At 30.3% G+C, this 13013-nt stretch overlaps 1 protein-coding gene across 2 annotated transcripts; it reads right to left on the bottom strand.

Moving 5' to 3' along the window:
• Positions 1-582: 582 nt before the first annotated feature.
• On the bottom strand, positions 583-6083 carry LOC107940896 (delta-1-pyrroline-5-carboxylate synthase). 2 transcript variants are annotated; one of them, XM_016874360.2, is made up of 18 exons: positions 5900-6083; positions 5732-5803; positions 4688-4791; positions 4492-4594; positions 4028-4189; positions 3671-3948; positions 3272-3587; positions 3119-3196; positions 2947-3036; positions 2772-2858; positions 2562-2648; positions 1981-2077; positions 1800-1903; positions 1429-1682; positions 1283-1351; positions 1142-1208; positions 1001-1071; positions 583-892 (listed from the first exon to the last, which is right to left on the bottom strand). In XM_016874360.2, the coding sequence occupies exons 1-18, from the start codon at positions 5948-5950 to the stop codon at positions 805-807; spliced, it is 2178 nt and encodes a 725-aa protein (XP_016729849.1). In that variant the 5' UTR covers positions 5951-6083; the 3' UTR covers positions 583-804. The 2 variants fall into 2 exon arrangements, with proteins under 2 accessions (XP_016729849.1, XP_016729850.1); XM_016874361.2 differs by having other exon boundaries at positions 1429-1655.
• Between the last annotated feature and the right edge of the window lie 6930 nt (positions 6084-13013).

Here is a 13013-nt window from a genome sequence, read left to right as displayed (position 1 = left end):
AATTTTATTGTCAACTCTAAAGAAATAATTATTAGAAATATTGAAATAGTCAACCTTTTTTCTCTACTACTAATTAAGGATGAAATATTGAAATATTGGTTAGAATTTGGTGGCAAGTCCGTAAATTTTGGTTAAAATCGATTGAATCGATCTAATTCAGTTAATTGATCTAATTCAATCGGAGGTCGGTTAATAATTTTTTAGAAGTTCAGTTCGGTTCGGTTAATTCGGTTTGAGATCGGGTAATTAATTGAATTAACTGAACTTAATAATTAATAATACAAATTATATGTAGTTTTAATTCGGACAAATGAACATTATCAGTTTATCTTTTTATATGTTTTATACTTGTTTTAACCCCCAAAAAAAACAAAAACATATAAATTTTGATTAACTGAAATATCGGTTCAATTAACGGTTAAAGGATTAAAAATTCGGTTAATACTAATTCGGTTCGATTGACCATTTGAATATCCCTAGTCACTACATCTGTTTTCAGAATCGAAATGGACAGGTTAGATCAAGAATTGATTAGGATACCAATTCAGAATAAGATGTTAAAGTAGTTAACTCGTGAATCGGTTGAAGCAATTTTCTTTATTTTTTTAATAATTTATTCAATTGAACGGGCCAAACCAATCAGATTAAGAACCAAGGTTTGACCAAATTGATCACTGATCTAATTTTAGAAACCTTGAGTCGAATTACCATTATTTTTTTCATCCACAAAGCTCGACTCAAACCCTTACTTAACGTGCATAATCTTACAATAATCAAAGGGTTAAAAAACATATCCTTTTAAATCTATAATGGAGTTTGAAGGGGAAGATCCTTGTGAGTGTAAATAACCCCTTTGTCACCATTTACTACCTGCCCACTGCCTCTCAAAATCCTATAAAAAAATTAAGAACAAAAAAAATACGAAAGATGATCATTTTTTATCATAAAAAAAATCATTCTAAATTGAAATTATAAGAGATGCGGTTCGGGACTCGCATACCATCGATTTGTTAACAATCCTTCGACTCCCACCGGACCACGGGCATGAATTCTACTGGTACTTATTCCAACCTGTAATCCAAAAAGCAGAACATCAATCAACAATGTTGTATAACATTAAGAACTTGGAAAGATTAAATACCTCGGCACCGAGTCCGAATCGTGCTCCGTCACAAAACCGAGTGCTTGCATTATGAAATACAGCAGCACTGTAACAATTAACAGATGTTTAACTAGTAATCCGAACAATAAAAACGAAAACTCTAAACCTTAAAACCCGAACCTGTCGACTCCATGTAAGAAAGTTTCAGCAACTTCATGATTTTCAGTGATAATGCAATCAGTGTGAGAACTGCAAACAGAAGTAAGTTTAATCATACTACCAAGCTGAAGAAAAACGAATTCTGAGTTCGGATATTCATGGCATGCCTTCCATGTTGATGTATATGATTGATAGCAGCTTGGACATCGTCCACGATCTCGATCGTGCAAGCCATCGAGCTGTATTCGTGATGAAATGAATGAGTCTCCGGTATGTTTAACAACGAACTTGCTCTCGGTCCACCGTAAACTGTAACACCTTCATGTTGGAGATCCGAAACGAGTTCATTGAGCAAACCGTTACTCGATAAGTCCTTGTGTAGTAGAAGAGTTTCCTGAGAACCGATGGGAACCGAATAAACCTATCAATTGAACGGGTTAAGTTGATTCTGGGTTGGATCAATACGGGTTTCGAGTTTAAAATTTTCGGGGTCATTTCAGTTTCGGGTCGGATCATTTGGATTAAAATGAAATTTTACCATTGCATTACATGCTGCAGGATAATCTATCTTTGCATCACGAACAATCTGTTTAGCCATATCCACCTTAGCAGATTTGTCCACATAAACATGGCAAATTCCATCTATACACAAACGTCCTAATATCAATACTTACATACATACATACATACATACATGCATGCATACGTTTTTTTCTTACCAGCATGACCAAGAACAGGGATTTTGGTCGAATTCTTAATTTGAGTAATAAGTTTATTGCTGCCTCTGGGGATTACAAGATCTATCACATCATCAAGCTGTGCCAAAATACAGACTTTTAAAAAAACCATCATATATGTATAGGTAAAAGTACTATGGATGGGTAAAAATACTATGGATGTTATTGTATTAAGAGTCAGATTGAATTTTACTCTCTCTATTCAAAAAATGGATAAATTAGTCGTTGAATATTAGATCAAAGAGCAAATTGGTCATTCCTGTTAAAAATACCATTCAATTGTACTGTTAAAAACTAGCATGGCTAATAGAAACTAGACATGACATGCCATGTGTACATCATACTAATGTACAGAGACCAGCTTTTAACCGTAGAAATGAATGGAAATTTTAACAAAAAGATTAATTTTCTCTTTAGCTAACGTTTAGGGACTAATTTGCTTTTTTTTTTAAGTAGAAAGGACAAAATGTAATTTGATTCCTAATATTGGAGACTCCATGATACTTTTATATATATGTATATATAACAAAGAAATTATATCAACTCAAAATCATACAAATAACCTTAAGTAAATCAGGAATATCCTCTCTCGAAGTCACTAGTCCAATGAGTTTTTCTCCGATATTTTCCGGGATGGCCGAAGTGATCACCTGAGAAACAAAAGTGATAAGGCAACAAGGGTTATGATCTCATATAAATATAAAAAGCAACCCGAACCCAAGTTCGGATTTCAGTTAATCGGATCGATTTCTCGAGAACATGGGGAATCGAACCTTGTGCAAGATTGCATTAGACCTCTTAGCTTCTTTGCCACCTTTGAGCAATAGGCCATTCCCACTTCTAATGGCTAATGAAGCTATCTGTTGAACATCAAATTGTAATCTCAACAAATCCTTATATGCTAAAACAATACCAGATTGATACGTCTAAGGTGAATTCTCCGATTACCTGAACAAGAGCATCGGGTCGAGACTCGAATATGACCAACAGTACACCAAGAGGAGAAGATGTTTTCTCCAAGATGAGTCCATCTGCAAGCTGGGACAAAGGCAGTCGAAAGTGTCAAATTAAGGACATATATCGACGCATTCCTTAAAACGTTTTTCGAGGATTTTGTAACCTCTGTTCTCTTTAAAACTTGGGCAATAGGATCTTCCATGTCGGCAAGTACACGAATCGATTTCGCAAGACTGGATATCTGTAAAAACGAAATAAGTCGGATGAAACTCGTGCTAAAAGACTTAATGTGACCCCAAAATCAACAAATGCTTGCCTTTCCGGGTTTCAATGACAAACGAGATATCAATGACTTCTCGTATCCATCATTCTGAGCAGCGGTAACATCAGCTTCATTTTCAATCTTAATTAGACTCTCATTAGCCTCGAGGGCATCGGCAATGTCGAGCAAAATCTTCCTCCGATCTTCAGAGTTCATTGCCTGAAGTTGTCTCGAACATTTTCGTGCCGTAACCGCCATCTCGCGTACACCGAGTTCTTTAACCAAAGTCCATAAATGTGCATCTCGATGAAACAGAGTCCCGACACACTTCCCTTGAAGTACCTTTATAATGCTATCAGTGGCATAGCCACTTTCAAAAACCAAAAGTAACATCAAAATACAGAGAGGAGACACCGATATAACCTATTTAAGGAGTTCGGTTCCGGAACATACCTCGTAATAACAGAAGGAATACCGGCATAAGCTGCACAGACAGCTGCATTAACCTTTGCAGTCATACCACCCCTACCAAGCCTAGACTTATCTCCAAACGTAATTTCACATTGATGTTTCTCTTTTATATACGTATGAATCAGTTTCGAGTTTGGGTCACTTGGAGGTCCGCTATAAAGCCCCTCCACGTCGCTCAGCATAACGAGGAGATCAGCTTTTAGTTCCATAGCTAAAAGACCGGCAAGACTATCATTGTCCCAATATATACCCGAAGAATCCTTAAAAACGAACAAACAGGTTACTAATTTCAACTCAAATCTAACATAAAACATATTTAAAATTTGATCCACGGGATACCTCGTAAGGCGCTCTTCGAGTGCTGACTGCATCATTCTCATTAAAAATAGGGATTACTTTCAAAGACAACAAAGATTTCACTGTTTCAGACAACTGTTTTCTGAAACTAGTGTCCCTAAATTCAGTGTCGGTTACAAGATATTGTGAAGAAGTAACATCAAGCTGCATAAAGAAGTAAAACAGTTACATAATTGAATATGAAGTCCATGTATTAAGAGTAAGATTGCATAGTGATACGTGGCGTGCCACGTGGACCTCATAGTGATGTACAGGATCAATTTTTAACAATAATTTACTCTTTCATCTGACGTATAGGGATTAATTTGCCTATTGCTTGAGTAGAGGGGAAAAACACAATCCGACTCCTAATACAAGTGCCACTATGATACTTTTACCATTGTCTGACTAATCAATTTTCGATTTAACCAATTAATCCGGTTCAATTATAAGCAAGACTAGCTAACCTGGCTAAACAAGGTGTCATATAGAGCCATTAAACTGCTTTGCCCAACAGCTGCACAAGCTTTGCCATCAAGTTCAAATTGTGCATTTTGAAGCTCAGCCAAGCTAATATACAAATAAGAAAAGGGACTAAATTGTTTAATTTATGAAAGAAAAAAAAAGGCATTCAGGAAATTGATTGATAGATGATAATCTTACCTGCTGTTGACCAATTTTCTATACCTAAGCCTTTGAAGACCAATACCAACAGCACCTGAAGTGACCAGCACTATCTCATAACCTTGAGAATTTAGTTCCTTGAGCTGCAAGTAACCGATTCAATAAAAAATAAGAGACATAAAAAAATCCCATGCTTCACCAACAAGCTACTGGTCTCAATAAAAAATAGCTAAACTACCCCTAGTAATTACTCGATTATTAGTAAATGTTTTTGTTACATAACTATAAAAAGTTACAAAATAGTCACCCAACTATTCAATTTTATCTTTTTTGGTCATCGGTTGGCTAGACAATGGCAGCTTTTAAAATTGGCGTAATAGCAATTTTAACCCTCAACATTTATACATTATATCAATTTAGTCTTAATTTTTTTTAAAAAATCTAACCCTCAACATTTATCCATTTTGTAATTTGTTTTTTTTTTCAATTTTACTTTTTATTTGTTACCTTTTCACTTAAAAAGTTTTAAAAAAAAAGCAATTTTATCCGTTAAATTTGATTGAAAAACTACGCACAAAAAAAAACAAAAACACTCAAAAATCTAATATAATAATTTTGAAATTTTCTCATTCTTTTCAAATTAACCCTCAAAATCACAAATTCAAAAAAAAAATCAAATTACACGTTTAAATGTTGAGAGTTAATTTTTTTTAGAATAGAGACTACATAATTTATAAATATTGAGAGTTAAGATTATTATTATACCATTTTTAAAAGCTGTCAAGATTATTATTATACCATTTTTAAAAGCTGTCACTAGAGTGGCTAAAAACAATGGTTTTTTTTTAGAGGGCCGAAATTAAATTGTAATTTTTATGAAAGTAAAAATATAATTTTACCATTTTAATAGCCTCTATCATTATAATTTTTAAATGATTAAATTAAATTTTTATCATTTTTAGGGGGATTAAAATGTAATTTTATCTTTATTAATTTAAATTTTTAAAGACCCTAAATGAAAAGTTTTACCCTAAAAAATATCCCATGTTTCCCATTATGCCCTCGTCTTCTTTAATTATTTACCTGCTCACATAAAGCACCGAGTCTACCCACCGCTAATCTTCCATCACCTCGAGTCACCACAGCTGTTCCTACCTTTTTGGGTTTTTTAATCAAAAACCCAGAAATCAAAATTAGTTTTTATTAATTAAAAATATCATTAGAAATTGATTTAAAAAAAAGGACAGAAACCTTAACAATGAGACGCTTGACATTTGTGACAAAAGCACGAGAAGGATCCATGGAGGCAAGTGAGTGAGTCTAGCTGAGTCGAGTTGATCAACTCAGAGCTTTCAGTTCTTTTATTTGGGATTGGGAGTTTCAGTGTATAACAGTGGAAGAGAGATGGGTCTTGGAGAAGAAGATGAATGAAGGCAACGTTTGCCACCTTCTATAAATAGTCCTGTTTTCGGGAAGAAAAAAAAAAGTGAAAATACAATTAAAAAATTAAAATTATTATTTATAAATACATTTTTTTGGAAAATTTACGAACTAACCCTTAACATTTACATATTTTGTTAATTTAGCTTTTATTCTCTTTTTCTTTAAGCTAAATTTGACTTCAACCTTTTAACACGAGTCAAATTTGATAATCAACCTTTTAAAAAGAGTTTGTTGCTTTTTAACGAAATTACTGGCAAAAACGTAAAAATTTTAAATACAGAAACCCATATTGCAATCCACGTGTACTTTATGTTTTTTCTTTTACGAAATTTTTATATTTTTTAAATTTTTTGAAATTTTAAATTATTTGTTGACGTAGTATATAAGATAAATAGTATCATGTCAACATGAAATACACGTGAACTGTCACACAGGATACCAAACCAAAATTATTAAAAAATTTAATGTTTTAGTTGGCATTTTAGTTTTAAAAAAAGATTGGGCTCTTTTTAAAAGGTTAATAGTTGCATTTAGCTAAAATAATAATAAAGACTAAATTGACAGAAAATGTAAAAGTTTAGGCTCAAATTATTATTATGCCTACAAACAAATATTCGAGCTATTACAAAATCAAATCAAATCAAATTGATACTAAGTATAAACAAATTAATAATTGAAATAACTCGGATCAAAGTTCATGCACAATAATAACACATATTGAAGTTGAGACACGTATAATAATTACATATAATAAGACTCGAATTGTTTTAAAAATTGAAATGAAATCAAGTTGAGTACCAAAGATAATAGAATTCGACCCGATTCATTTTTTTTATTTTATAAAAATAATTCGTTATAATATTTTAATTATTTTCATCTACTCAAATATAAAATATTTATTTTGTATTATAAAATATTAAAGACTCAATACAAACTAAAAATAATATAATTTTTTGCTATGGACTTAATAATTACGTCTATTTTAGTGCCTAAATTTTAAAAATATAAAAGTTTGACAAAGTGACACTTCGAGATTGTATCACATTATTATTTGAAAATTAAAATTTTATATAAATTTTCAAATGGTGACATAATAGAATTTTAGGGTGTCACGTGTAATGTTCTAATAATCAGATTAATGATTGAACTGATCAAACTATTAATTTCCGATTCAATTTATTTGGTCAGTTCAACTGCTAACAATAATTAAATAAATATTTAAAATTTTATAAAAATTTTAAAAAAATTATTAAACCAATTCAATTTTTGCATGGTACAGACAACATGGCAAAAATGGCCACATGGGAATTTGGAGATAAGTCAAGAAAAATGTAAGATATGTGACAAAACATCATTAAAAGCAGATTTTGACCCAAAATGCTAATACAACAATTATATAAAAAATTTAATCTCTTGATCCTCACATTTTTTTATGAAATTTCAATAAGATATCCTGGATTACATAGATATGGAGTTTTCAAGTTATGCGGGTCAAAAAGATTTTTTTCGAGTTAAGCATCTGAGTTTGGCTTTAATATTGAATCTAGCATCTAACCTTTTTTTTTTTGGGTCTCAATTTGATATATGAGTTTGATTTTAATGTTCAATTTGATACCCGAATCAAATAACATCTTATTGTCTAATGAATGTTTGACACGTATGCTCTTGTAAAAAAGTATAAGTACTTAATTGAGACAAAAACAAAAACTCGATGCCAAACTGAATGTTGAAGTTAAACTTAAGTACTTAATTGCGATAAAAAAAACTCAGGTACCGAAGTGAAAATTGAAACCAAATTCATGTACCAAACAATATATCAACCCCTGCTTGTTTTCTCCTGAGTTTGTGGGTGAGGCGAGTCGCTAACGTTGGTGATCAATCAAAAGCATCCCCAATGATTAAGTGAGAGAAATAGAACGAAGACGATGAACCAATCGACACGTACTGCAACATGACAATAGGAATTATCGTCATTGATGCCAATTGTAAAATTATTTGTGGTTTTGGTTTATTTACTTTACGGAAATTCAAACTTTAATTTGTCAAAAAAAAGTGGTAAAACCGAGAAGTTAGGTGAATTGGGTAAAAGTGTTAAAATTTATTGTTCAAGTTTATGTATTTACTACAATAATCTGTTCTTTTTGACATAATATTTAGAATTACCTAAAGTCCCTCCCTAACCCATAAATAGAAGGATTTTCAGCACACTCGAACTCATTTTTTTTTGCATTAGCAACAATGCCTATGTCAATTGAGCTAAGACACAATCGACAATTAAATCATATTTTTATAATTTCATTAATTATTCTAAATAGCTAAAACCATTAATGGTAAGAGCAAATCACTGGCTATACACACCATAGTAAGCAATACTACCACAATACAAACCCAGGCAATTTTAGGAAGGGTGAATAATTCACCATAACATAGGGTTTAACACTGTTAATTATTTTGATTGAATACCAATTTGGATTTTTTTTTTCTTAAATGCCCATCTAACTCGTTAGGGGTGTTTTTAAGGAACAAAACATGGTAGCATTGTTGACTAATAAGTACAAATATTGTATAAAAAAAAGGATATTAGGACTAAATCTCAATTTGAGTATAGTAGAAGGACCAAAATCAAATTTGACCTAAACCATTCAATTTTATTCACCTACTTCAACGTTATAAATACACACCACGAAGATTCCACTTTGATATCCAAACATCAAAAAAGCTTCAACACTGTAATGAAGTTTCCCCCACCTGAAAATTTCCCAGAGATATAAAACATCTTTTCTAAAACTTGTATTTTCTTTTGTCAGAAAAATGAGATGTCGTGGCAGTTCAAGATTCACATGAGATCTTGTTGTTTGCAATGGAAATGCCAGGTTTTCCTTTTATCCCTTAGGGTGGGTTTAGATGGGTGATTGGGTGCGGTGCGGTGCATTTAGTTTACTTTTTGTCTCACGCTATAGTATCACTACAGTATCCAATTTCACCGCCACCGCTGTTTTTATACTAACCGCAGGTAAACACACCGCCCATCCAAACTCACCCTTAATCTTGTTTCAGTTGTTCTCGAATCTGCTCAGCCTTCCATATTTTATTTGTATTCGAGTAAACTATGTCCAACGTTTTTGAACCATTAATAAATTTATATTTTAATCATTTAACTTTAAAAAATTACAAAATAGTTATTAAATTACCACGGTTGAAAGTTTTCATTCCCTTTCATTTTTACAATTTAATTTTTTTTCATGAAATAACTTTGAACATTATGAATATACGAACCAAAATCGAAACAACTTTTTTCTCCAATCTCTGACACTCACCATCAAATCAACTTGGATTTAAGATATGTTCTTCTACTCGTCGATGGAGGTTAATCCACCATACAAATCGTTGTATTGTCACTTGGAGCTCGCTAGTTGGATTTTTGAAAAAAGAAGAAGCTTAATAGCAAAGTGACTTAAATAATAAATTTTGAATAGTTCAATAACTATTTTGTAACTTTTTGAAATTGAGTAACCAAAACGTAAACTTACTAAAAATTTAATGACCTTGGATGCAGTTTACCCATTTTTCATTATTAAAATTTAATTTAATTTTGTTGTTTATATTCGTATTATCTATAATAAATTACTACCATTAAAGTTTATCATTCATAACTTTAATTTATTTTTTTCTTAAAAACTAATGTTTTCTCGTCCACATAGTGGTGATAAGAATTCTAATTTTCTACCACTTTTGAAAAGGCTTAATGTAGCAACTATCATGATGTAATTTAGAACAAGTTTTGCATGTGTTTCACAATAATGCAATTTTAGGGCAATTTTGCCTCTTGTCTTTTCTAATATAGATGTTTTCCGAAGTGTTTGATTCCATTACGTCATTGATTCACAGTTGTTGCAGATTTATCAAGCAATCTACTTGTTAGTATGTGTTATATATTTTATAATGTGTTATTAAATTATTAATAAATTTACATTTTGATCATTTAATTTTAAATGGATATAAAATAGTCGATGAAATATTTGAAAGTTTTCATTTAAGTTACTGAACTATTCAAAAAAATTTTACTTAAATCATTGAGGTGTTAAGTTTAACTGGCGTGCTTCAAACAACGATTTGACATTCGGTCTACTGGGACCATTATTTCATGGACAATATTTGCTCAAATTTCATAGTCATAATAATTAGTTTCTCTTTTAAAAAAATAGGACAAATGATTTATATTTTAAAATCGGATTGATAGTTAAATTAATTAAGTTCAATCGGTTAAATCATTCATTTATTTTCAATTAAATAAATTAATATAAAACTCATAAAAATTTAAAATAAAAGGTATTAAAAATTATAAAAATTCGGTTCAGTCATCATCGTAATATGTTTTTCCTTTACTTTGAATCGATATCAATCAACTTTCAATCTAATTGGTCTAATCGAAGAGTCGAATGTTAAATTCACTTAGCCACCAAACCAAGAATTTTATATTAATAAACTAAACTAAAAAATAATTAAATCATAAAATTCTGACAGCTATACATATTTTTTCTACCAAATTTGGAGTATAGTAATATTAAAGGGTAATTTACATTTTGGGTCATTGAACTTAGTATCAATATTTTATGTAGGTCATAAACTTTTAATTTTATCAAATTACATCACTGTATTTTTATTATTCCAAATTCCAGAGCTATTTATTGCTATTCTCGACAAATAATTTCAATACAAAATCTCACTTTTTAAAACGAAGCTCGGATTAGTGATTAAATTAATCAAATTATCGATTCTTGATTTGATTGGTTAATTGATTCAAAGCAATTAATTATTAAAAATGGAATATTTTATTCAGCCAATTTTTTAACTCAATTCAACCGGTACTTACAAATTTATTAATCGACCGGTTTTTTACCTCTAACCGGACAGATACTCCAATTAATCCTATTCAAACATTCAAATATTTTGTGCTAAGTCACTCATGCACGTTGAACTGTTTTTTTTTTTCTCGTTAAAATCACTTTACAAAATTAGCATAAGTGACATAATCTGTTAATTCTACAAGTTTAGTGATGCAATTTCATATAATTAAAAGTTTGATTGATACTTAATGCTAAATTTATTGACCCAAAATGTAAATTACCCCAATATTAAAATATCAAAAACTCTAATATAAAAATCCATATTAAACAAATATGTGTTTGATGTCACTCTATTGTCATCTATGCAACACATACGATATTATTGGAATCGGATCAGTAATTGAACTGATCAAATTATTGGTTTGATCGGATCAACTAAAAAATAAAAAATTAATTCTATCATCGAATCAATTAAATTTTTAATTAATTTAATCGATTTTTATCAATTTATAATTCAAACAATTCATTATTTATTTTTGAATTAATATCTGATTCTCGATCTAATTAATCTAACTAATTCATCCAATTTTATTGAAATAACCTTCATAAGAAAGAGGACAAGGACATTATATCTGTCTGTCAGGCTCAAGAATCGTGTTTGAACAAAGTGAAGCATGTAAGGACAAATTATCGACCTTAATTATTGCATCATTCGACTGTGATTGTTATAACCGGTTAACAATGCCAATTGGCATCATTGTTGTGGAGAAACTGTTGGAAATGGGTCTATACTAGACACGTAGGGTTAGTGAATCGATTGATTAAGTTGAAAATCGGTTGATATATCCGTTTGACTAAATATGTTGAATCTGTTTTTAAACGAATAGTTGGTCGAGATAAGAAATCGATTGAACTAGTTGAATCAAATTTTATATATATATTTTTTTATTTTTTATAATTTCTAAATAATTTATTTAATTAAAATTAAATTGATCGATAAAAAACTGATAATTTAATTAGTTCGATTATCAATTTGATTAAGAAAACATTATTGGATAGACGATAACTTTCCCCCACATCTCAATTTCACCACAAATTTCATCAATGCTTGATTTATATTGATTTAATTATTAATATATACTGTGGCAAATATTGGTATATAAATTTGAGAAGGACAATTATAAGATTAAATTTATATTTTTAATTAAAATATATTATTATGTTTTGTTAATATAAGTACTATATATTAATGGTGAGTTTGGATAGACGGTACATTTACTTACGGTTAGTGTAAAAATAGTGGTAGCGATAAGATTAGATACTATAGCAATACTGTAGCATGAGCCAAATGCATCCTATTTGTCAATCCAAACCTACCCTAAGAATTTATAAATTCATAAGTTTTATAACTTTATAAATAAAAGTATATGAAAAAAATTTAGCATTCTAGTTTAAATGTATTATAAAATTGGAAACAAATTCGACCAGGCTAGACTCGAGATTTAAATATTAGATTCAAAGTTTTACCCATATTTGAAATGAGCTCTTTTGGTTCTAATATTTTCATCCTTGTTTTATGGGTAGGGTTTGCAGTCAATACTCGTTTCTTCCTTTACAGTCAAGGGTCAATCTTTGTGCTCGGGTTGTGAGTATTATTATTGGAATTTGAATTAAATAAATTATTTTTGTATATTCAAATCCATTAAATAATCGAGTTTAGTGGTTTAAATAATTTTTAAATTAATATTTTAAAAGTAAAAGCAGATAATAAATTTAGATTTGGATTTGAAAACCACAAAAATAAAACAGATTCAATATTGAATATTTAAGTTTATATCTATTATGTCAATTGAGTTTTAATTCGATTAGCATCGGTATTGTTGCCAGTGTAGGAGGACGGGGTTCGAGTGCGCTGAAGTGCATTATCCTCCTATTTAAGGGTTTAGGAGGGATTGTGAGTAGTTCTAAGCATTATATCAAAAAGAACAGATATGATAAAGACCTATAATGATATTAATGTTATTATTCGCGAAAAATATATTTTTTTATAAAACATTATCTTAGAGGTGCTCATG

Source organism: Gossypium hirsutum, chromosome D01, assembly GCF_007990345.1.
Source record: "Gossypium hirsutum isolate 1008001.06 chromosome D01, Gossypium_hirsutum_v2.1, whole genome shotgun sequence".
Taxonomy (NCBI): domain Eukaryota; kingdom Viridiplantae; phylum Streptophyta; class Magnoliopsida; order Malvales; family Malvaceae; genus Gossypium; species Gossypium hirsutum.
This window is presented reverse-complemented; position numbering and strand designations above follow the sequence as displayed.

Coding starts and splice junctions, on each gene's coding strand:
- LOC107940896 (XM_016874360.2), bottom strand. CDS start 5,950: ATGGATCCTTCTCGTGCTTTTGTCACAAATGTCAAGCGTCTCATTGTT. Junction 4,792..5,731: donor TCGGTGCTTTATGTGAGCAG/GTAAATAATTAA, acceptor GGTTACTTGCAG/CTCAAGGAACTAAATTCTCA. Junction 3,197..3,271: donor TGTCATTGAAACCCGGAAAG/GCAAGCATTTGT, acceptor TCGTTTTTACAG/ATATCCAGTCTTGCGAAATC.